The 25,535-nt window shown below is 41.1% G+C and overlaps 2 protein-coding genes across 6 annotated transcripts in view; both read left to right on the top strand.

The window, feature by feature from the left end:
- Nucleotides 1-983: 983 nt before the first annotated feature.
- The window catches only part of Sulf1 (Extracellular sulfatase Sulf1), a 140,433-nt gene continuing 115,881 nt past the window's right edge, over nucleotides 984-25,535 (top strand). For all 5 annotated transcript variants that reach the window (XM_083129681.1, XM_083129680.1, XM_083129679.1 and 2 more), the window contains exon 1: nucleotides 984-1,279. The gene's annotated coding sequence lies outside the window, so the exon portion shown is untranslated. The remainder of the gene's footprint in view (nucleotides 1,280-25,535) is intronic.
- Nucleotides 19,701-25,168, top strand: LOC145994041 (uncharacterized). Its single transcript, XM_083130124.1, has 3 exons — nucleotides 19,701-20,394; nucleotides 20,887-22,764; nucleotides 24,057-25,168. Exons 1-3 carry the CDS (start codon nucleotides 19,701-19,703, stop codon nucleotides 25,166-25,168), a joined length of 3,684 nt encoding a protein of 1,227 aa, XP_082986250.1.

Here is a 25,535-nt window from a genome sequence, read left to right as displayed (position 1 = left end):
ATAATAATAATAATACTAATGCTTAATTTAAAATAATTAAAATTAAATCAAATTAATACTAGTTACAATACATAAATTAATATTATATTATTACACGAATAGGTGAAAATACTGTATAGGAATAGAGATATAACAGCATATTCATTACGTAGCTTAAGATCGGAATAATTTACATAAAAACAAGTGCCCTGGCAATGAAATTAATGTCAAATAGACGAATAATTGAATATTTATTGAATAACAAAAATGATGTTACATGTAGTTGGAAAAAGTAAGTTTCTGATTAACATATTATGCATATTATTTTGAATAGTAGTGTGCATAAATCTTCTTTGTAATGCCATTCAAAGCCGTATGATCCCAATATAATCCTTGTCTTCCAATAAGTTCAGAGGAAATTATGCAACAAATGCTAAACGAGTATATTTTCATTTAATTTTCGTACTTAATGAGTCTTTCGGGTGGAGAGGGGGTGGGGGCTCTGGACTCCCAAAATACGTCCTTCCTGTTCTTCAAAACCGTATGATCCCAAATTAATCATTGTCTTCCTATAAGTTCGGAGGAAATTATACAACAAATGCTAAAGGAATATATTTTTCATTACTTAATTTTAGTATTTGATAGTCTTCCCCCTAAATACGTCCTTGGTCCCAGGTTCGAATCAGGGCCTGGGTGTTCCTTGTGTGCCCCTTCATCAATTTCATCATTCATCCTCATCTTCGCGCATAGCCAAAAGTGGCAGAAGTGCGAATTAAAAAAAAATAGCATATCGATCAATCAATCAACTGACGTCAATGAAGTTAAGAAACTGAGTTTTTTAGTTTTCTGGAGATATTTATTCCCGGTTGGAAACACTGCCACCGATAACTAAGGACTCCAGAGGGGCAAGGGAGGAGGCCTCGCGCTGCGCACGCGCTCCTGTGTCCAGTGAATGAACTGCCTCCCCTCCGTTCCCCACGTCCCGCCACGCCAAGTAACGTGCCGAGGCGCCGTGGTGTGGAGTCCGCAATCAGCATCCTTCGGCCTGCAGACCGCGAGTGTGTGTGTGTGCATGTGTGTTCCGTGGAAGACAGCTGACGTGTTTTCTTCGCCGTCCGTTTCGGCAGACGCCGGTTTCCTTTCGAGTTAAAAGGAACTGAAGAATTGCATTTCGGATGTCCCAGTCGGACGTCGGTGGTTGGTGTTTCTTTGTTCGCTGATTTCTGGAACGCATTCCTCGGAAGCAGGAGCTTGGGACGAAGCCCGTGACAGACCGCAAGGGCAGCTGTGAGAGTGAAAGGTAAGTTCCTAATCCATTGTCCGTCCTTGGCACAAGGACAGTAGCGCCAACCTTTTGTAAAACATTGGGTAGGCTGAACACTGAACTCTTTATTTGTTTTACAATTCTATGCAATAATATGTCATTAGTAGGCTGAGGACTTACCCTAAAATGCCTTTATGTTCCGTGGTCAGAAAATGTAGACTTTTACTAGTGGCGTGCCCAGGATTTTCGAAAAGGGGGAGGGGGTTACGTATATATATATATATATATATATATATATATATAAAGTTCCAGTACTGAAATACCATTTTATACTGAAACTGTAGCAACAGGAAAGCAACAACAGCATTCACAACAAAACAAGACAATTCAACATGGCACAGAAAAATTTAGATACAAGTACATTCTTAACGATTGTCGGAAACTGCGTTCTGACAAGAAAATTTCAATATATCCAAGCATGTTATTATATAAGCGGGGAAGCATATGGAAAAGAGACCGCTGTAGAAGGAAGAACCATTGTAGTGGGAATGTGGAAGAGCTTTTTTTTTTTAGTAGTCAGCCTACATTTTGCCATCTTTCCCTGCCTTTCATGTTCTATTTTTTTTTGACTGGGCCAAAGGTGGAGTTATGACCCCCCTACTTGGGTTGGTTGGTTGATTTGATGTTTTAAGTCCACTATATGCACAGTAAGGCTAATCGGGACTTGACCTACAGTTTAAAGGGGGATCCGAACCACTATGTGCCTCCACCGGGTATCGGAACCCGCCTACTTGGGAACACCACTGACTTTTACCTTTAAAAACCCTTTCAGGCAATTTCTGAGAGGAATACAAGAATTTCCAGTGGCTGATCTATTTGCCTATTTTAGTCAGTCATAATTGCCTATTTCCTTTTCAGTCCCTAATTAGGGAAAATTATGAAAAATATGTCGATACTTATCAGTTTTAATGCCTATTATGTACTCGTATTTTTTTGTGCTTTTTACCCTGCCTATTTTATGAGGGTTTTAAATTTAAGCCCTTGCCCTCTCTTACTTTCCTAATAACGATAATCAGGATATTATGTAACTTTATATTATAGTACGTATTCCCCAAAAGGTAAAAGATGAAGCTAGCTACTACCCCTCTTTCCCCCGGCACATGGCAACATGCCGTGTATGCGTATGGGGAATGTGGAGATAGGGCTCCACACATTCATAATACAGGCCATTTGTGGAGGTGATGTGATCAGCACCACATTGCCTGAAAATTTTTTACCTGGAATCAGCCGCACCGGGGAGCTTATTTACAAACCTGATAGTGCTGCAGAACCAGAGGTATATAAAGCTTTCTTATTGGCTGTGTGCACCGGAAGTGTTTATGTTCCGTGTCGATTGTTCCTTGTTTCTTCGTATGGAAAAATAAGACTCGTGATTATATAGTAATAAAGTTTGTAATCAGATTGTCGAAATTATGTTAAGAAATATTCGTTTATAAAATAAATATAATGTTTAAAATGATATACGTTGAACATTCATAATTTCTCAATTGTCATTGGAAGTTACAATGTTTGCACTGATGTGACTTTAAATAGAAAAATCATTCACTTCAAGAAGAGTTCTGATTTCTGTCTTCTAACACATTGATTTAAATAATTGTTCTAAAACATCAACCTTAGTATAAATGGGTTTCTTATCTTGTTGGAATGGATATTTGAAATCTACACTGTTAATTTGAACCCTGCCATCTAGCGTTGACTTGAAGGAACGCTGCATCAACTTCCGGAATGGCAGCCAATCAGAAGCCAAATATCGCTGGAGGTTCTACAGTACTATAGGGTTTGTAAATACGCCCCCGGAGAAAGAACCCGGTCTCCCGCGTGGCAATCAGACAACCTACAAAGTGTCATTTGCAGGAGGGTGTATGGGTAATTTTAGTTCCAAAATGAACAAAAATTGGGCTTCTGTGAACAATTTTCAGGGTGTTGGAAAATTTGTGTGAGGGTTGTTTGGGCATCCCCTTTATAAAACCACCCAGAGTATATATCCCCAGCTAGAACTTGAAGCAAAAATTCTCATCCTTTTCCTCCTGTACATCTTTCTGTTTATCTTATTCTTCTATCCTTTCCCTGTTCTTTTTTTCGTTCTATTTCTCTATTAGCTGTTTCTCCTTTATATTCCTCTATGCTCCAATTTCTCCTCTACGTTTTCCTGTTTATCTCCCTTTACCACTCTTGCACTGTTCGTGTTCTTCATCTCAATTGATTTTTCCCATCTGTATTTTCTGTATTCTTTTTTCTATCTTGATTTAATCTTCCTATTTTTATTTGGCGTCGCTTTTCATCCACTTTTGGCTAATCGCAACGAATGAGGATGACTGATGATATGATGAAGGGACGCTCACAATGAACACTCGGACCGGGCCAGGATTCGAACCCGGGACCCCTGTTATTATAATTCGGTAGATACAGGTACTTAGAGATGGTACGATGGGCGTACATGACCGGCACGTAACATTACTTTCTTTCAAGCTTTGTTAATTAGTACCTTAAAATCCAAATATTTACACATGAAACAAAGCAATTTAGATTTAGGCTAAATTATCGTGTAACTCGCATCCTAATTCACCGAAGTCTCGATCAAGACGAGATCCTGGAACAACAAGGTCTCGTTCTCGTATCGGTTATTAAGCAGTGGTTCCCCGCTCTGGTTTCAACTTCGTTAGGCTATAAAACAGTGCAACTTCTTTATTTTGAAAGGGAAAAAGTTGCTGTTCTGATCGGGTCAGACTGGATCAGTTGACCCACGCCGACAAATACAAAGTCTAGGACGGTTATCTGAAAGGCAATTTTTCATAATGGGAATCCAATAGGCTCGGAAGACTTGTATTGGTTACCGTCTTTTATGAAGAAAAGGTGGGGATATTCTAAACCATGCCCGTAGCAAATATTGAAAGGTAGTCACATCACACTAGTCAGAGGAATTTAAAATAACAACAGGAGTTAAACGGGGAGATATACTATCACCATAGCTATTTATAATCTTATTAGATGAAGTAATACAGGAATGCCATATAAAAATGAAACAATTTCATGTAGGATACTGGAATATGAAATCAATTAAACTAACAGAGCTCATATACGCTGATGATATTATACTAATAGCTAATACACAGGCTAGTTTACAATATAACCTAAATATTCTTAATGAAGAATTAAAGAAAAAGAATATGGAAATAAATATAGAGAAAACTAAAACAATGATAATTAGCAGAGAAAAGACAAAACATAAGATTAAATTGAATAACAAAACTTTAGAACAAGTGACAAATTTCAAGTATCTTGGAGTAATTATAAACAGTCAAGGAAAAGAAGAGGAAGAAATAAGAGATAGAATCATGAAGACAGGAAAGCTATATCAAATGATAAATAGGGGATTTATAGGCAAAAAAGAAATATCTACCCAAACAAAATTCACTGTATATAAAACAATTTATATACCAACACATATAGCAGTGAAAATTGGACAATGACTGGAAAACACCTGCAAAGTGTACAAACAATGGAAATGAGGTACCTTCGAAGAATAAGTGGGAAAACCAGGAAAGATCGGATAAGGAATCAAATCATTCGGCAATCTTTAAATGCTCAGCCACTACAAGAAACAGTTGAACGTAATCAACTCAGATGGTTCGGCCATTTGAGCAGAATGAGTGAGACGAGACTGCCAAAGCAGATATGGGAAGCACGTCCACAAGGAACAAGACCAAAAGGAAGACCAAGAAAGACATGGAATATGAGTGTTAAAGAGATTTTGGAGAAACGAAGCATAAGATGGAAAGAGGCACAGGAAAAGGCGTTGGACAGAAACGTCTGGAGAGCTCTCTGTAACCCCTCGACACCGGCAGGTAGAAGAGGACGCGACTAAGTAAGTAAGTCACATTAAAAAAAAAAAAAAAAAGATTAGTCTTAAAGGGTTGGAATCGTGTGAGTCATGATTACAGGTCACTGTCGAAATGTTTGAATAGGTAGATAGGGGTGGAGGAGAAATAAGAATGTTCCAGAGAGAGCGAAACAGAATAAAGGAATACGCGGAAAACAGGAGAAAATATGTAATAAAAGGAATAACCAACAAGAAAAAGTAAGCTAGATTACAGAAATTCTGAGTAAGCTCTTATCCCGAAATGACACACCCAAGCGACACGTGGACACGAACGTTCAGAAATAAATGCAACCTTTGGTAGCGGAGTGACACGACAAGCTACACGTGTCGCTCGAGCTTGGTGATTTTCACAATGGCGTGTATTGTGCTGTCTCGGTCTGTAGTTCGCACATGTTAAGAGAATGTTCTTGTACGTACGTACATACAGACTGAAGAGGCCCATGTTGTTTGTCACTTCGGTCTGATTGATTCATTGATTTGGTGTTTAAAGTCCACTTTATGCACAGTACGGCTAATCGGGACTGGACCACAGTTTAAAGTGGGATCCGAACCACTATGTACCTCCACCGGGTATCGAACCCGGGACCCCTTGATTACAAGGCGACGACGTTACCACTGCGCCATCGGGGAGGCCTACAAGCGTCACGTTTCTCTTGGAAACCAAAATTCAGAAATACATGAAACCTTTCGAACTGACGTAGCATGATAACTTACTTGCACGTGTCGCTCAGATTGGGCTGTTTTCACAATGGCGTGCATTATGTTGTTGTGTCGGTCTGTTGTCAGGTGTCACTTGTCGGTTGTCACTTGTAAACGAACCTTCATAAATAAATACAACTTTACGTACCGAAGCGACACCACAAGCTGCAAGTGTCGTATGCCACTTGCATGTCAACCGGACTCTGTTTTTTCCAATAACATCGGCCTGGTACCTTGTCGTTTGTCTCAAAGTTCCCTTAGAAGTAGGAATTTGAATGTTGTTATTTAGCGTTGCTTTTCTTCCACTTTTGGCTAATCACGACGATGAGGATGAGTGATGATATAGTGAAATTGATGAAGGGACACTCATAGAGAACACCCAATGCTGGGATTTGAACCAGAGACCCCTTGCGTCGTAGCGCGCTGTGCTAACCACTCCGCCACATAGGTCGGAGAGAAAGAAGAAAAACTGGAAGAAATAATTAGAGATTAATAAGAACTTAAGATTTTCCTCATTCGACCTTTCCTTCGACCCCTATGACACCTTCCGTTGGCACCCATAAATGCCAATATATCTGCATCTATAACAACCTTACGTGAGGTTTGCTTCACAAAAGAACCCTACGGCAGCCGCAGGAAGTAGCAGTGACCGAATTGTCATTGAACGGTTCACATTTTCAATTAAGACAATGACGTTGTTTTTAAAATGAGTTTGTTACACAAATAACACCTGCAATTTCCTCGGGCAAAGAGACGAGCGTCAGTCGTATTATGTTCAAAAACAAATTTGTCCATGAGTGAGGTCTCGCCTTTGTTACTAACCTGAAGCGCGTTCCACAAGACCATTGCGAGGTAGTGACTCAGCTGTTGATTATAAATAAAATCATTTCCTGAAAAGCAGGAATTCCTATTTAGTAATGAAGGACACTTAAATTTTGAAGCAGGTTGGTGAGTTTAAAACTATTTGCTTTAAACTTTTTACACCACACTGTTTTTACGACCAAAATATAGTGAAATGTTCTGGAAATCCTTCGATTGAAGGGTTGCTTAGAATAGAACGAAATAAAATTGAAAATGTTAATGCTATTGAAAATTTTAATAGTAATATAATTAAGCCTTGTTTCCATATTAAAATTAAATTCATCCTGGAAAAAAGGTTCCTGGACCGAATTGAAATTCATCCGGATAAAAGGTTCATGGACCGTATTTAAATTGATCATGAAAAAAGGTTCCTGGACCGAATTGAAATACGTTACATATAAAAAGGTTCTTTACGGTCCAGAACCAATTTACGCTAGCTGATCTTTCTCTCCTGGACCGGAATTGACTTCATTAATAAGTATATTAATAGAAAGCAAATACTTATATGTAATAAAATAAAACCATTTCAATTATTTTGTATTGACATATTAAATATTTAGTGATTTATTTTTGTAAAAATAAAAAATAAAATAAGATCTCCCCCAAGCAGTCTCCAATAATTGCACACCCTAGAAAAGATCTCCTTCCCCAGCAGTCTCCAATGATTGCACACCCTAGAAAAGATCTCCCCCAGCAGTCTCCAATGATTTCACACCCTAGAAAGCTGAGGCTGTAAAGAGGCACTCAGCATACAAATGGACAATATACAGGACAACGCACAGCTCCAGACGGAAGTACACTGGCTGTGGGTCCAGGCGCCAAAGCCTCGTTAGGTTGCAAGAGTGTAGTTACCTGGGTGAAGTGAGTGGAAGAGTATGACATTTGGGTGTCGTCTCACTCTCAGCAATCTTTGACCACACAAGCAGAGCCCGGACGAGATTCCCCCACTTCGAGCACTGATTGATTGATTTGCTTTATTTTACTTCGCTTTTTGTGCCACTTTTGGCTAATTTGCGAAAATGGGGATGAGTGATGATATGATGAAATTGACAAATGCACACTCACAAACATCCTTGCCCAGGCCAGGATTCGAACCCGAGACTCCTGGCGTCGCAGCGCGATGTGCTAACCACTCCGTCACGGGGGCGGCACTGCTCAGGACACACCCATGTGGAGGTCATCCACATGCCAATCGGCACCTCCCCCGGAACAAAATCGTTAATACGCCACTGACACGAGATCATGCTTGGTTGTTGGAAGCCTTTGGGGCACCAGCGGCTTCTGTACAATTTTTGTCAAGCGGTAAACGATTCGGCGCTTTAGGCAAACCGACATTTTGTAACTGTGTTCCTTGTGGGTATACATTTCTTCGTTTTTGCACGAGGTAATTAAGTTAATGTGCACGTTGACCCAGAAGTAATTGTTGCAAAAAACAGCAGAATTTCCTCGTTGCCTCGATTAAAAAAGAAGCCGAAGGAGGTAGCTTACGCCATTAGAGGTTTATGACTTAACAGCTTTTAATATGTGGAAATTGTTTATCGTTACCTTTGTAAGTAGGTAGCCCCCGTTTTTTTATCTTGTTTATCTTGTAGAGTTCAATGCTCATTAAATCTATACTTAGTTTCTTCAAGCAATAAAAGAGAAGACAACAATAAATGTTACAAGCTGCAGGCTTCAAGCATGGCGGATTCACTTAGCTACTTTAACTAAGTGCACTCGAGATAATTCAAAGAAACTATATCTTGAAAGCATGCCCCAGTCAAAAACGAGCCATTTTCGTCCAGAGGCAGTGGAGAATAAGACGCTTCAATCGCCTTGAGAAGCATTGTGTGTAACCGTCTAATAGTTTAGCAGCAGTCCACCAGAGGTATCTTACTTTAGACGTTGTTCTTTTGTCGTTCAAATGCATTGTTATAAAGATGAATGAATGAACTCGTTCCTTCCTGGAAGTTCTGTTATTGTATATTTGCTTCGGACTGTTTTGAAACCGGTTTTTAAGCACAAAAAAGATGTAAATTGTCAATCTGTCATGCCTGTTAAGAAACGATGTAAGCACAGCTGTCGTTTGGCAGAACTGGCGATCGTGACCCGACTCCCGTACATAGGCGTGCGCAGACCCTCTGATTAAGGGGGCAAAAGCCTTGATGAAAGTTCAGTCGGGAAAGAAAAATCTCATTTTATCTCACTCTTTTAGTTTTATGCCATTGATGGGTATACATATGTGTGTATATAAAACATATTATTTAAATACATTACACAATCAATTCATCCGCCCCAAAATAAATTGAAAACAGTATTGATTTAATAGCACGCAAATAATTCCATGGGATGCCATGGCATTCTCTTTTACAATTTTTCTCATTCAGATCGTTCGGCGTAGAGGGATATCTCTCGCAGCCCCCTAGCTTCTACTGCTCTGAACTTGACAATACTGTAAGGAAAGCAGATATTACGAGCGAAGGGAGCAAGAACATTTTATGAAATTAATTTATATTTGTATAAAATTTGAAGTCGAGTGGGCAATTGCCCCTCTCTGACCCCTGCAGGTGCTCCTGGCTGTCTGGAAGAAATAATGCAAGAAAGACGTGAAAACTAATTCCATCTTCAGTATCCTTTTGTTCTGTTACTCTTAGATTCTGCTAATCTTACATTCTTTTACTTCAATGTTTGCCCCCCTAGAATTGATTTCCTTCTAAAGTTGGGAGAAGGCAATGCCCCCCCCCCTGTCCCCTTGTGGTTGCACAACTGAACCAACTCCCTTTCCCCGTAGTTGCTTCGAACTTTCATCGGCTTCAAAATACTTCATTTTCTTTAAGAGTATAAAATCGTTTAATAACAGCAATAAGATTCCTCTACACTAAATTTCTAAGGGAAAGTATTATAATATAGGGGCATGGAGCGTCTGGAAGGAGGGGCAAAAATGGCCACCCCTCCCCCTTTGAAAACGAATGTCAACCTAAAAGTATATGTTTTACACATATAATTTGATTTCAGTCATAGGAATTTACATTAATAATGAAAATTACTATTAATAACATTGTGCGCACGCCTATGCTCCCGTAGATGCAACTTTCAGGGAAAGTCCTCCCGCCAATTACATTAAAAAACTTAGAACCAATCAGAAGCAGCCTCTCGTTTACTGCTTGGAAGTAGTTTCGCGCTTGACCAGAGGTGGCGGCACTGTGACATGCTTCGATATATTGGGGGGGGGGGGGGGGGGGTATTTGGTAATCTACTTGTCTTTTTCGCTGCATCGTTTTTGTTCAAGTTGTAACAATAAGAGAAACACCTCGGCCAACTAAAGTGGACAGTAATTTGTTTAATCTTCTCGCTGTCACCGCTACGAAAATGTTCACCTCTCTTGTGCCCGAGTGCCCCCATGTTGTCCTATTTATAACTTCCCCCCCTCTTGCTTCGTTGTAAAAAAAAAAGGGGGTGTAAGGGGTACCTTCCACGTAGGGGCCCAAAAGTCAACCTCATTTCCACGTAGTACACCCTGGACTGTAGACTAACGAGGCTCTGGCGACTGGCACTATGGCCAGTATAATTTTGTATGTGTTGTCCTGTTTTTTGTCCTTGTGTGTGCTGAGTGCCCATTTACAGCCTCAGCTTTTAACAGAAGTCAGAAGATTTTAAGATTTTAGTTATGCAACGTTAGAGTTGTCATTTGTAATGATAAGGGGCTGGCCCTCTATAATGTGACGGGTGCAAAATAGCCTAAGTGCTGACGCACCCAAAATTTTAAGTTCAAATTCAAAAATTCGTTGTCAAAAAAAAATCTACAAGATTACGTCTCTCCTTTCGCTGTGTACGGTTCTTCCCATCATGATGATCAAACACTTGGCATTGAATAAAGGTAACATATGCTGAAGAACGCCGAACATTTTGGCAACGCAGGGGCAGCGCACAACTGATTGCATCGCCTACGTCCTCTTTGCTTGCCTAGGGTTGAAAATTTGACGGAAGCACGAGAGGGTGTGCTACTGATCCCAGTGAATATACAAAAGGAGAAGTGGAGTGGAAAAATGAGTGATCAACTCGTCATAGATATGCTAACTCATTCCATGATTTTGTGATAAAGTATTTATCTCACAATCACAGTCCCACGGTCCCATTGAGTACTTATCTGAATGTTTTATCCTATATCATCGTTGGTGGCTAGGGACAATTGGAAGATAGCTCTGTGTCGTTTCCACCTCTTTCTATCTGACAGGTGCAACTACAATTGATTAGATTATGCAGTACGAAGTCAAGCCAGGAAATGAGTCATAAATAGCTATAAAAATATAACTAAAACGGACGCAAACTTGGGAAATCTTTTAATTCTACCATACTCATATATATCGCCCTATTTATTAAGATAATCCCCACGGATATTGGTGCATTCTTATTTCATCGATTTGCTATTTGCCCATACCAGCTGCATAAACGTCTCCAACTCAGCCGAACTCATGTTCAACTACTTTGATATCTGGACACTCACCGTAAGGCCTGCTTTACACGAAAGCTTTTATTAACATTTTTGCTAGCATAAATGCTTCCAGAAATATCTTATAGCATTTTTATAGCACACAATACTTTACAAGGAAGCATACGTTAGATAATACAGCACGAAAGGCATACGAGTTACGCGCTTTCCATTTAATAACTAATAAACTTAAAGAGAAAGAGATGCAATTTAAAATAAAAAAAATGTTATTTAATTTGAGATATAGTGTAAACAAACTGAAACTCTACATATACTCTTTTGGTAACGTTAAGTAACCACTAACCTCGCCTACATATTGAGATATTTCTGTTCATGGGACAGCGCCGGTGTTTACAATTGAAACAACTAATTTATTCTTCCGTGCGTGTACGTTATGCACTATAAAGTATGTGTTTTGTCAGCGCCATTAATTTGTACCTAAATCTCGTTCGTAGGAAACGTTATTCCTCTCGGTTGAATAGTTATCGGTTTTTAAAAATGTGAAGTGGTACATTGTTTACATCGCACTGGACCGCCACTACATCTGCACTTGTGACGTACAGCTCGCTTCTGATTGGTTATGCTACGCGAGATGCTAAGAAAATAAGACCAATTCTATCTGTGAAATATGTCGCATGGTATGGCATCAAAATGCTATAAAAGTTTTTCATTTTACACGGTAGAATTCGATCGTAGCATAAATATTAAGAAAAATGCCAGGGAAAATGCAATACAGCACGTAGTCCTTCCGTTGTGCACTTTTTGAGCCGCCATCTTTGATACGGAGCTGCGCTTGCGCAGGCAATTAGATAGCTAACCTATCATCAAGCTGGGATGTACTGTCATCTACTGAGGACTTTCGAAACTGCTAACCACCATTATCAGTTCCTCAATAAGTGTTTGTAACCTGTAACTGTGTGCATTTACCGACTTTCCCTCGTAGGAGTTGCAATTCGGACGTGAATGTTCCTGGTTTAAACTTACTCAGGATCTTGAGATCAAGCATCGCAGGCACATAGGTCGAGTGGGCGAGGATGTGTTTTAAAAGTTGGGGGAAATTTCAGTCATAGTTTGTTATGTTAATTGCCTCTAACATGAAATTCTGATTATTGTAATTTTGAAAAGTATGGAACCATTTATGCTTTGGATTACATGGTAGATATGAAGATGTAAGCTGGTTCCTGTATTTGACACATATATTTTTCTATCTAACGCAGTTGTTACTTTGGTTATTCTGTTCGAATGCTAACTGAACTTTATTTCTGTTATTAACAATAAATATAAAAAAATATTAGAATCTCTCGGGCTATCGACCAGGTGAGTTCTGGTAAGGTTTCCAAACTTTCGAGAACTCTAACGTCATCATCTTAATGGTCGATAGCCCGAGAGAATTATTTTCTTCATTAGTCGCCAGGAAATCTTCAAGACTTACTTAAAAAATAACGTTCTTTTTTCCCTTTTTTTGTTACTTGAAATGACGATGCCAGTTTCCAAGTTCGGAACCCACTTTATACTCTAGATCACGTCCTGATTATCTCACCTGTGCTTAAAATGGACTTAAAACCAAAACTCAAGCTGAAGGAAATTAGAGCAAAGACTGAATCTCAACGGGGTTTCTTGAAGAGGCAAGGCGTCGAGTAGCTAATTCCAACAATAATAATAATAATGCCCAGGTAGATGCCCGTAAGTAATGTATAATGGAAACTGTAAATATTCAGTGATTTAAATTATCATGATGATGAGAATTGTAGTTTAATAATAGTTTACGGTAGTCTAAATATACGCTAGACAAACGTGTTACAAAATACTGTAAATCAAAGGCCGTGTATGGTGGCCCTAATGACCCTCTTCTCGACCTATGCTGGGAAGAGCGTTGACATTGGGGGTCCACATCGAGAATCTCCTCACGTATTGTCTCACATCGACGTATCTGCTCGCATCTTGGCAGCGGACCTTAAAGCACAGGACACGTATAGTGAGATGCTGTTAGTATTGGGCATCTTAGGGGACGGGAGGCGTTCGCCCCTTCGTCTTCTCCCAGAGATAGTATTCAATTCAGGAATGAATGCAACCTTTCTAACCGAAGGAACACGACAAGCTACGCGTGTCGCTCGTACAGTTTCATTTTCTGAATAGTGCGCGTCGTATCGCTTCGGTCTGATGTAAGCGCATGCGCTGTGAATGCTTGATTACAGGCAGAACGGTACTCGTGTTGCTTGTCACTTCGGTGTGAATTCTCCGTGTCGCTTGTAGCCTGTCGTCTCTCGCTTCAGTCTGAGGGAGTTATCAGACCAGACCATGAGGCGACACGGGAACTTCCACTGTGTAGAAAAGTATTCAATGTGCATGCGTGATCAAGAGACCGAGACGACATGATGCACCCTATCGGGATATTTCAGACTGAAGCGACAGACAATAAGAGACACGTGTCGCTTGGAAACCAACCATTAGAAATAAATGAAACCTTCCGAACCGAGGCGACACAACAAAACTGCATGTGGCGCTCGGACTGGGCCCGTTTTGAGAATATCGTGCATCGTATCGCCTCGGTCTGTTGTTCCCGCATGAGCAGTGAATGTTTTGCTTTAGACTGAAGGATCCTTTTTCGCTCATGGCTTGCCGCTTCGGTGTGAAAGCTTCCGTAGAGAAAGCTGCCCAATGTGAGCGACACGCAGGCCTCCCCGATGGCGCAGTGGTAGGGTCGTCACCTTGTAATCAAGGGATCCCGGGTTCGATTCACGGTGGAGGCACACAGCGGTTCGGATCCCACTTTAAACTATAGGTCATGTCCCGATTAGCCTTACTGTGCAAAAAGTGGACTTAAAACACCAACTCAACAACATCAAGCTTATTAAGGTTAGTTTCCAAGTAACGCATGTCGCTTTTCGCTTCGGTATGAAATATCGATCCCTTGATCTGTACATGTTCTCTGCAAGCCTCACATCAAATATTCAACCTTGAATGCACCCGTCATCATCTTGCAAGGTCTTCTTCATTTGTCAGCCCAGACATAACTCCCCCCCGGAGTGAGCTGTGACATGCAACGCCCTTTAACCGAATGCACACAGCGGCGACACGTGACACAATCGAGAACTTCCGGAGACGCAAGTGTACTGGAACATGTCGCAAATCACGTTTACCTTATTTTTCCTAGGAAGCCTGGAGACTTGACTCAAGTGTGCGGTGTGCAGGAAATTCCAGGAAAACGAGGAAATGTGTAATGACGAGGCGATGCGGGTAATTAAACTGCGTGCGATGTTCACGCGAAGAGACACTGGCGTTCGCAGAGGGGGAGCTAAAGGGGCTACAGCCCTCTCCGAAATTTTGAGAAAATCAACATTTTAGAATGAAAGCCGTGAAGAACTTTGGAAAAACCTGAATGGTAATGGAAAATTGCCTTAAAACGACCGCGAATTGCCATTTTTTTTTTTAGAGTGGAAGGATTTTAAAAAGTTTTAATACGAAATATCTTATTGTGTATGTCGCGCCCTAGAAAACAGCTACGCATTATTCACCTTTACAATTCCAGCACCTCCTGAAACAAAATCCTGCGTACACCAGTGCGAAGAGACAAGGGTGTGAGAGAAGCCAGAGTCAGCCGTTGTGACAGGAATGGTTCCGAGATCGAGTCGGACTTGTAAAAACGAGACGGGCACGAGAAATTACCTTCTGAGGGTTCTCCGTACGAGACCGAGGCAGGCTGTAAAATCTAAACGATACCGAGAGAAATACAAACTTCTGTAAAATCCATTCCAGACCCAAGAACGAGACAAACCTAATCGAGACGAGAACGAGATGGATCTCTGTAAAATCGAGACGATACCGAGAACGAGACAAACTTCTGTGAAATCGAGACCGAGAACGAGACAAACCTTTCTAAAATTGACGAAACCGAGACTTTGGTGTGACATTTGAAAATTTAATCTAAACCAAATTTACTAAACTATGCGACCTTTTCAGACATACGGAGCGGATATCCGCCAGATTATTTATAGATGGGTCATATTTTGTTTATAGCAATTCCGAGGTCAATCGATTTGCGACAGTTGTGAGCTTGTGCTACGTGGTTGCGTGTATTCAGGATAAATGGCGTCGAAACGAGGTGTCAGCCGGAAGAAAGTTATCAAGAAAAGTTGTTTGCCTTAATAATCTCTATACTCTATGGAATTGGGTGTGGTGACTTTATATACCTTTAATCTATTTCAGTCTTCTCCTATCATTATTTTCTTTCTTCTTTCCCTGTTTGTCTATCCTTTCCTTCTTTCTATCTTTCTTTCTCCTTCTCTACTCGTTCTTTCTTCCAGTTTTCCTCTTTTGTTTGTTTATTTGTTTGTCTGTTTTTCTCTCTTTGTTCATTAAGAAACTGTCCCTAGTTTCATGATTTCTATTCGTTATGAAAGTTTGTGCGGTGATTGATTTGCTTTATTTTACGTCGCTTTTCTGCCACTTTTAGCTAATCGCGAAGATGAATGATGAAATTGATGAAGGGACACTCACAGAGAGCACCCATGCTCAGGCCAGGATTCGAACCCGAGACCCCAGGCGGCAGTGGCGTGTTCAGGATTTTCTAATGGAGGGTGGCCATATACTTATTTTTAGGGCTGAGCTGATACCACTTTGAACCGATACCGATGCCGATACTCTCACCGATACCCACCGCGATACCGATGCCGATACTCTCACCGATACCCACCGATACCGATGCCGATACTCTCACCGATACCGATGCCGATACTCTCACCGATACCCACCGATACCGATGCCGATACTCTCACCGATACTCTCACCGATACTCTCACCGATACTCTCACCGATACTCTCACCGATACCGATACTCACCGATATCCATCGATACCGATACTCTCACCGATACCGATACTCTCACCAATACCCACCGATACCGATGCCGATACTCTCACCGATACCCACCGATACCGATGCCGATACTCTCACCGATACCCACCGATACCGATGCCGATACTCTCACCGATACTCTCACCGATACCGATACTCACCGATATCCATCGATACCGATACTCTCACCGATACCGATACTCTCACCAATACCCACCGATACCGACGCCGATACTCTCACCGATATTCACCGATATGATGCTTGAAAACTGTAACAATTAAAAGTTGCTCAAAATATATTTTAATGTTAGTGATTCCACTCTAATAATAATTATATACATCAGAATATTAAATTACATATTATTTTATCCCAAAATTAATTTTTTTCACGCAAAACTTGTGACGTTTTTTGAAAAAAACAATTTTGCATAATTTCCAGGATAATTAAAGTGTCGCACGACATTTTGGTCTTTCGCGGAGTCCTTAAAAATGCCGGAAAAGTATCGGCAGATATCGGAAAACAAATTGCAGACGATATTTTCCGATACCAATACCACTGATATCGGCATCGGCTCAGCCCTACTTATTTTAGTAGTAAGTGAGCCATCTGTTCTTGCCTTTGACGTACCTTTTTTTATGAATACTGGGACAAAGAGGGGGGTTATGACCCCCCACCAATCACCCACTTGGGCACGCCACTGTACTCTGATGTGGTATGGAGTCGTAGCTTGTGTGATTTCTCTAAGGGGCAGGGGTTGTCAGCGAAGTTCGTTAACCACTTTTAGACCTCCCCTCCAAGGATATTAACAGTTGCGAAGTGAGCAAGAAGACAAGAAGGTTGGTTATCGAGCGTTTCTTTCGTCGACGAAAAATTGGGTGAAAAGGCCACCAGTGGTTGGCCGGGTCTCGCGTCATTGAGGTCAGCCGTCATAAATCCCCGGGTCGGCCTTCGCATTTAGAGGCCGAAATCACCCGGACTCTCCAATTTTAGAACTACGCTCGCAGTGTGGCACCGTTCGATTTTTTTTTCTTATTTTGGTAGCTCGTCGACAGTGAAATATTGCATATTAAAAGAGGCAGGAAGATATGTTCATTAACAACAACTCCTCACTATGTTTGCCAAATTTCAAGAATGAATTTTCGGGAGATTTCAAACCCATTAAATCAAAATGTTCTGGAAGACTAATGTCGTGAATATCAGGTATCAGAGGCGGCGATTGGGCTCCAAAACTGGGGGGGGGCAAGGGCAATTTACTTCCCCTCTATACATAAGGTTTAGCATAGTGCGAGGGCAAAAGTAGCAAAAAGTGGGGGGCCCACGCCCCTTCCTAATCGCCGCCACTGTCAGGTATTATCTGTTTGTGGTCTTGCTACTGTGAATACAAAATTGAATCAACTTTATCAACCAAAATTTGTAAGTGAACAAAACAAAATCAATATACAGATGCAGACTCTTCTGAAACCTGTAACAAAAATCATCAAAATGAAATGCCATAAATTTATTTGAATCAAAAACTAAATTTAAAAATTAGCGTTTGAAACGCACTTAATCCCCACTGAACTAAATCTATAAACTGAAGCAAAATTGGGTGAAAAGAAATACGTGTCTCGAGACTGACGCAACTTTGTTTTCTTGTTTTTTACAGATAGACGCTTTGGCGCAACAATGTGTTTAAACGTTCTATTTCTCCCCTCTCCCATTTGCTTAAAAAAATGACTCATTTTTCACGATCTTCATAATATTGTGAAGTGTAGTTTTTTGGTTTGCAATGGCATTTTTTTCTTCTCTCTGTAAACACACACTAAACAAAATTATTACAATACTAACTCTCCTCATTCCGGGAGATAACAAAGTTTCTCCGGGAGAGTGGGTTCGATTCCGGGAGACTCCCGGCCATTCCGGGGAGGGGGTTGGCAAGCCTACTTTTCATCGAAAGGTGCTTCTATTTTGTTTATTTCGTATCACTCTTTACGTGTCGCGCCAGGAAGTCTTGACTGTCACGCGGAAGACCTGGGTTCGACTCCCGAGGCGGGTTATTTTAAGTGGAAATTGTTCCAGAAGTGTCCATGTGGTTCTGGGGTTCATCTAGCTTCTAATAAATGGCTTCCTGGGGCATTCCTTGAGGGTAAAGAGTGCCGAAGCGTGGTGGTGATCACATCATCTCCTGTATAGCCGAGAACGTGTAGGGCCCTCCCTCCTTACCTCCATGTTTCTTCATGGTTAGCTTTACCCAGGGACTGGTCCCCCAAACGTCTACGTGACTCAATAGGCCATATTGGGATATATGTTAACCTCCGAACATCATGGGCGTATCCAGCGGAGGGCAAAGGGGGAGGATATTCTCCCATGGAAAATTGGTTGCGCAAAATTGTCTGCAATGGCAAACTTTCTAATTCCGTTTCAATTATCTTGACCGCCCATTTGAATGCCAATTTTCGTCAAACATTAAAATGAGAGTTGCGCTTCTAGCTGGAAATAAAAAAAAGAAATGTTTAAATTTGTAAATATTAAAAATAATGTATTTCCCCCCTTGGGAAAACGCCAAGTATGTTCCTGTCTTTACTTTTTTAAGTGGCCTCCCCGATGGCGTAGTGATAACTTCGTCGCCTTCTAATCAAGGGGTCCCGGGTTCGATACCCGGTGGAGGCACATTGCACTGTTGTTTCGGATCCCACTTTAAACTGTAGATCTAGCCCCGATTAGCCTATCTGTGCACAAAGTGGACTTAAAACAACAACTTAAACTTTATACAAGTGTTTGGGACAGATTAGTGTATGTATTATTATTTGTGTTATCAATGTGTGAAAATTTGTGTATCTTAAGTATTCATTATACTTGTCGCCACTAGGTGGCAGGACAGTGCAGACTCTGCTTCGGAGACTGTGCAGGGCGTGGTACTTACCGGGAAATACCCGTACTGTACGAGAACAGCGAGAGACATTGCTACACGGTGGGTACTCCATTCCAATGTAGTCCAGTGTCAGTGTACATTAAATAGTGTATATAATCAGTCCAGTGTTTAAATAAGAAACGCAACATTTTATGGTCATCTCCGGGCAGGATTAGTTTACCAATCTCTGTGAGATATGACGTGTTACGCATCAGAACAAACGTCTCAAGACTCGCCCGCCATGGAAAGAACGAGTGCTTTCGCGCGGTATCGAAGTGACTTTGTATGCAGTGTTCCAGTTACAGATGTGTACTGACATTCGTACTTACGTCAATATATGGTTGCATGTTATGTGCTCAATCGTAGAACTTTCTGTGTCACAGTACTTATTACGTATTACGTGTAATTTTCAATCATAACCGTTACGCGTGTGGTTTGAACAGACATTCCGTATTGTTATATCGTGCGTACGTCGAGTGTTTTGTTACAAGACCGAATTATACACGGTTGTATTCAGTGGACAATCAGTTATCTGCTACGATAACTCATCACGGGACTGAGTATCATAAATTTGGACAGTTTCAAGCCTCCACTACAGTATCCTGCTGTCGGCTGAAGTGACGTCATCGCCAACACCCAGGGAAGCTACAGGTCAAGGTCAGTAGTTAGCTAGGCTCGCACCATATTTTGTTTACTCTTTCCTCACGTACTATTTCCTACACATCTTGCCCTCTTTCCTTCGCGATGGATGAAGAAGAGAAAAGAGTGTTGATACGCAAGAGAGCTGGATTTAGGGGCCAGTTAACACGAACACAAGCATTTGTTAATTCCTTTGAAGATACGGGGGAAGTTCAAGAAGTAAGGGTCCGTTTACAGAATTTAACACCTTTGTGGGGAAAATATGATGACGTTCAAACACTTTTAGAAGTAGAAGATATAAACGAAAATCATGAACCTCACAGGGAGGATTTTGAAGAAGTTTACTACAAGGTACGGGGTAAAATGGAATCCATTATAGAGAAACATAAACAAGCACAAGCAGCACCTACAGATTGTTCGGATGTTGTAAACAATGCTTCATCATTAGGCACCAAGCACATCAAATTACCCACGGTATCTTTACCCACGTTTCACGGTAATTATCAGGATTGGTTAGCATATTCAGATGCATTTCAGGCTATGGTTCACACAAATGACAATATTCCTAAAATACAGAAATTCCACTACTTGCGTTCATCATTGGAATCTGAAGCAAGAACACTTATAGATACTTTGCCCCTGACTGATTCAAATTACGATATTGCATGGCAATTGTTGAAAGATAGGTATGAGAATAAACGACTGATAGCAGCAAGTCATGTCAATAACATCTTGCATGTGAACGCAATTAACAAGGAAAATGCCACAGAATTACGTCAGTTCATTAATGACATCACCAGTAACTTAAATGCTCTTCGAGCCCTTGAATTACAAACACCGTTAGAAGATGTTATTTTGATACATTATTTTTTGGCTCAACTTGATTCTCACACAAGAAGGGAATGGGAATTAAGCCATACCGATCAGTCGTTCCCTACACTAAAGGAACTGTTCACCTTTCTAGAACAAAAATGTCAAGCTTTGGAATCAATGAAGTCTGTTCACGTAAACAAAAATGTCAATGAACACAAGGTTAGCCCTAAACAGAAACACATCCGTCAGTCAAATTCTTACCTGACAACTACAAATACACAATGCTATTTTTGTAAATTAGCACATTCCTTATATTCATGCAAGTCTTTTGCAGGCGCAAGTCTGAAGCAGAAACAAGAGTGTGTGCGCAACAACAAACTTTGTTACAATTGCCTCAGATCGAATCATAATTTAAGAAACTGTACTTCAGGTAATTGTAGACGCTGTGGATTGAAACACAATTCACTGTTGCATCCAGACGAAGGCGGTAAACGAGGAGGTCCTCTAAGACAAGACCAACCAAGGAATGACTCACCAGACACGAGGAATGAAGGTGCAAGGACAACTTCAGTACAATCTTCATACTGCACATTTAAGAGTAAACCTAGATCACACGTTCTGCTATCAACAGCTTTAGTAGAAGTTATCGATTCTAGGGGACAGCAACATACATGTAGAGCTCTCCTGGACAGTGGGTCTCAGTCAAATTTCATCAAGGAAGATCTTGTTCAGAGACTACAGTTACGAAAGCAGAAAAATCATATTCCAATCAGAGGAATCAATAATGTTTCATCGGAAGCCAAGCACAGTGTAGACATTCAGCTGCGCTCAAGAGTGTCAGACTTCCAGACTTCACTTACTTGTCTGATACTCCCACGCATCACAGGGAACGTACCTTCTCAAGTTATTCATCATGAACATTGGAACCTACCAACCGACATTGAGTTAGCAGATCCAGATTTCTACATACCAGAAGGGATAGATCTACTAATTGGATCGGAACTTTACTTGCACTTACTTCTTCCTGAAAGACAAACGAGAGATGAAAACTATCCAGTTCTTCAAAATACTGAATTAGGTTGGATTTTACCTGGTCGGATGGAACAGCCTGTACAACCTAGTACACCCACAGTAGCATGTTTTGTGCGCATGGAGGATAATTTGGATTCTCAATTACGGCGTTTTTTCGAGTTGGAGGAAATGTACTTGAAACCAAAAACAGCTGAAGAAGTAGCTTGTGAAAACCACTTCAATCAACACACCACCAGAGATGAAACAGGGCGTTTCATTGTTCGTCTCCCATTTCGATCAGATCATACAGAGCTAGGACATTCATACAACCAGGCATTATTCAGATTACATCAGTTAGAGAAGAGGTTTCAACAACAACCAGAGTTGAAAGAGGAGTACGGCAGAATAATCGAGGAGTATGAAATGTTGGGACACATGAAGCTAGTACAACCAGATCTAAATGAAGATGATGACTTGTCATACTATTTACCACATCACCCAGTATTCAAACCTAGCAGCAGCAGCACGAAGACCAGAATTGTTTTTGATGCATCAGCAAAAACAACAAATGGAGTCTCATTAAATGATATACTGATGGTCGGTCCAACCACACAAGACGATCTTCAGTCTATAGCTCTTCGCTTCAGAACGCACAAGGTTGTATTTACGGCAAACGCCGAGAAGATGTTCAGACAAATTCTGATTCATCCAGATGACACTAAGTTTCAACGCATACTTTGGAGAAAATCTACAGATATGCCAGTACAAACGTTCGAGCTCACAAGAGTCACATTTGGTTTGGCATCATCACCATTTTTGGCGACCAAAACATTGCAGCAGTTAGCTGAAGAGGAAGCAACCAAGTTTCCGAATGCATCCAAAGTTTTACAACAAGATGTTTACGTTGATGACCTTCTCACTGGAGCCAACAGTATTGAAGAAGCTAGACAATTGCAAGGAGAACTAATCGATTTATTGAATTCAGCAGGATTCACTTTGAAGAAATGGTGTTCTAATCATCCAGAACTTCTTGAAGCAGTACCAGCTACTCATAGAGAAATGCAACTACCATTTCAGTTCGACAAGGGAGCAAGCGTTACGGCTTTAGGCCTCACGTGGGATCCAGTCACCGATAAATTGCAAGCAAATAACAAGGAGATAGTGTCATGTTTTGAAGACAACATCACTAAACGACAAGTAGCTTCTATTGTCGCATCAATCTTTGATCCTTTGGGACTAGTGAGTCCAATAGTAATTTCTTACAAGATATTTCTACAACAATTATGGTTCCATAACATGGAATGGGACGATAAGTTACCAGATAAGCTCAACATGGAGTGGAAACGTTTGTTTCAACAGTTACCAAACATTAATCAGATACAAGTTAACAGATTTGTGCTAGTTCAAGGAAAAGTGGTTGACATTCAACTCCACGGATTTTCAGATGCATCGCAAGTTGCATATGGCTGTTGTTTGTATCTTAGATCAACAAATGAAAATAGTGAAACCACTGTACATTTACTTTGTTCACGTTCGCGTGTGGCACCTATAAGAAGGATCACTCTTCCTCGTCTTGAATTGTGCGCTGCCTTGTTGCTGGCGAAACTAACACACAAGGTGTTACAACTACTACAATTGGAAGTCAGTAGAGTCAATCTATAGACCGATTCGAAGATCGTACTGGCATGGCTTGCATCACCTGCAAGACGATGGAAAACCTTTGTAGCGAATAGAGTTTCACAAATTCAAGAATGTACTAAGCCTCAGTACTGGAAACATGTAGTGTCAGCACAGAACCCCGCAGATTTAATCAGCAGAGGGACAAATGTAGACTCACTACACACCTCTCAAATGTGGTTTCATGGCCCTGATTGGCTATCACTTCCAGCAACAGCATGGCCTTCGAGTCCAACATCGTCAAGGGATGATGACTTCGAACTCGACGAACTTGAAGAACAAAGAACAACTACAGTAAGTCTAGTCACAAATGCACCAACAATAGAATTTATCAGCAGATTTTCGTCGTTATTGAAACTTCAAAGAGTGATTGCATATTGTTTGAGATTTCTACACAATGCGAGGAACAAACAAGAGAAACACATAGGATCATTGTCAGCAAGTGACTTAAGATCAGCATTGCATACTTGCATTAGAAGCGTGCAACACGAAGTTTATGGCAAGGAAATACGAGAATTGTCTTCTAACAGTCAGGTGTCAAAGGATAGTCAACTTTTAGACTTGCATCCTTTCTTCGATGACAAGCAAGTACAGCCGGCAGCCGACGAGAAGATCGCTGAATGAAGGGAGACGGGGCACAGAGGGAAAGGGAGGGTCAGGTTCATTTGCAGAATTTAGGGGTGGTTGGAGGTGGTCGGGGAGAAGGAAGTCTTGTTTTCTTCTTGGCGGGTCATTGTCAAGCTGACGAGAAGAGTTCTGGCGGAAGAGCACCTCCCCCACGCGAAAGAGTGGAGTCGCCTGGCAGTACGTCACACCTCTTCTGCCAGCGCTCTTCTCGTCGGCTGCCAGCTGTACTCAGAGTTGGAGGAAGACTTAGACACTCGCAGCTACCATATGATAGCAAACATCAAATCATATTGCCACCGAAACATCATTTAACTGAATTGATCATTCTTTCAGAACACCACAGGCTATTACATGCAGGACCGCAACTCCTTATATCTTCATTACGACAGGAGTACTGGATACCAAGAGCCAGACAAGTGGTCAGAGCTATTCTGCACAAGTGCCTCATTTGTTTCAAATTAAGAGCATCTATTTTCAACCAACTCATGGGACAATTACCACCATCCAGAATACAGTCCACTAGACCATTTCTAAACACTGGAGTTGATTACGCTGGACCAGTTATCATCAAGCCGTCAATCACCAGAAGCAAATCAAGGTTGAAAGCATATGTAGCAGTATTTGTATGCTTTGCCACCAAGGCTATACACCTAGAATTGGTCGGAGATCTCAGCACCAAGTCATTCATTGCTGCTTTGCGAAGATTTACGGCACGCAGAGGAAAATGTTTGAACTTGTACAGCGATAATGGAAGAAATTTCGTCGGTGCCAATCGTGAATTACAAGACTTGAAGAATTTATTCCAATCATCAGACTTCAACAAGTCTTTAGAAGACCATGCAGCTCAGGAAGGATTCAAATGGCATTTTCTACCACCCAATAGCCCAAATATGGCTGGACTTTGTGAAGCAGGAGTGAAGTCCATGAAGCATCACCTGAGGAGAATCGTAGGGAACTCTGCTCTCACTTTCGAAGAACGTGAAACACTCTTAGTTCAAATCGAAGCCTGTCTTAACTCCAGGCCCCTCACAGTATTGTCACATGACCCTACAGATCCCAGTTTTATAACCCCTGGCCATTTCCTTATTGGTGCACCCCTAACTAGTTTTCCTGAGCCTAGCCTAACTTACATCAAAGAATCCAGTTTATCCAGATGGCAGAAATTGCAGCAGATGTACCAACAACTATGGGACCGTTGGTCAAAGGACTACTTGCATTCCCTGCAGCAGAGGACCAAGTGGAACACCCAAAAGAAGAATTTGGAACCAGGAACAGTGGTTTTAGTGAAGGAAGATCACCTACCTCCACTTACATGGAAACTTGCTATAGTTGAACAAGTGCATCCTGGTGCGGATGGACTAGTACGTGTTGCAACTGTTCGCACTTCATCTTCAACTTATAAACGTCCAGTTAACAAACTAGTGCCTCTTCCAATAGATCATTAGTTGTACTTTTGTTGATCGACTCGATCAAGAGGGGGGACTATGTTTGGGACAGATTAGTGTATGTATTATTATTTGTGTTATCAATGTGTGAAAATTTGTGTATCTTAAGTATTCATTATACTTGTCGCCACTAGGTGGCAGGACAGTGCAGACTCTGCTTCGGAGACTGTGCAGGGCGTAGTACTTACCGGGAAATACCCGTACTGTACGAGAACAGCGAGAGACATTGCTACACGGTGGGCAACTCCATTCCAATGTAGTCCAGTGTCAGTGTACATTAAATAGTGTATATAATCAGTCCAGTGTTTAAATAAGAAACGCAACAACAAGAAATAGAAGAAACGCACGACTATATTTCAGCGACCAG

Source organism: Lepisma saccharinum, chromosome 10 (genome assembly GCF_977018435.1).
Source record: "Lepisma saccharinum chromosome 10, izLepSacc3.1, whole genome shotgun sequence".
Taxonomy (NCBI): domain Eukaryota; kingdom Metazoa; phylum Arthropoda; class Insecta; order Zygentoma; family Lepismatidae; genus Lepisma; species Lepisma saccharinum.
The sequence above is the reverse complement of the archived record's forward strand: the minus strand, read 5'-3'. Positions and strand labels throughout refer to the sequence as shown.

Coding starts and splice junctions, on each gene's coding strand:
- LOC145994041 (XM_083130124.1), top strand. CDS start 19,701: ATGGATGAAGAAGAGAAAAGAGTGTTGATACGCAAGAGAGCTGGATTT. Junction 20,395..20,886: donor GTTCATTAATGACATCACCA/GTAACTTAAATG, acceptor TGTTGCATCCAG/ACGAAGGCGGTAAACGAGGA. Junction 22,765..24,056: donor GCTCAACATGGAGTGGAAAC/GTTTGTTTCAAC, acceptor TCATTCTTTCAG/AACACCACAGGCTATTACAT.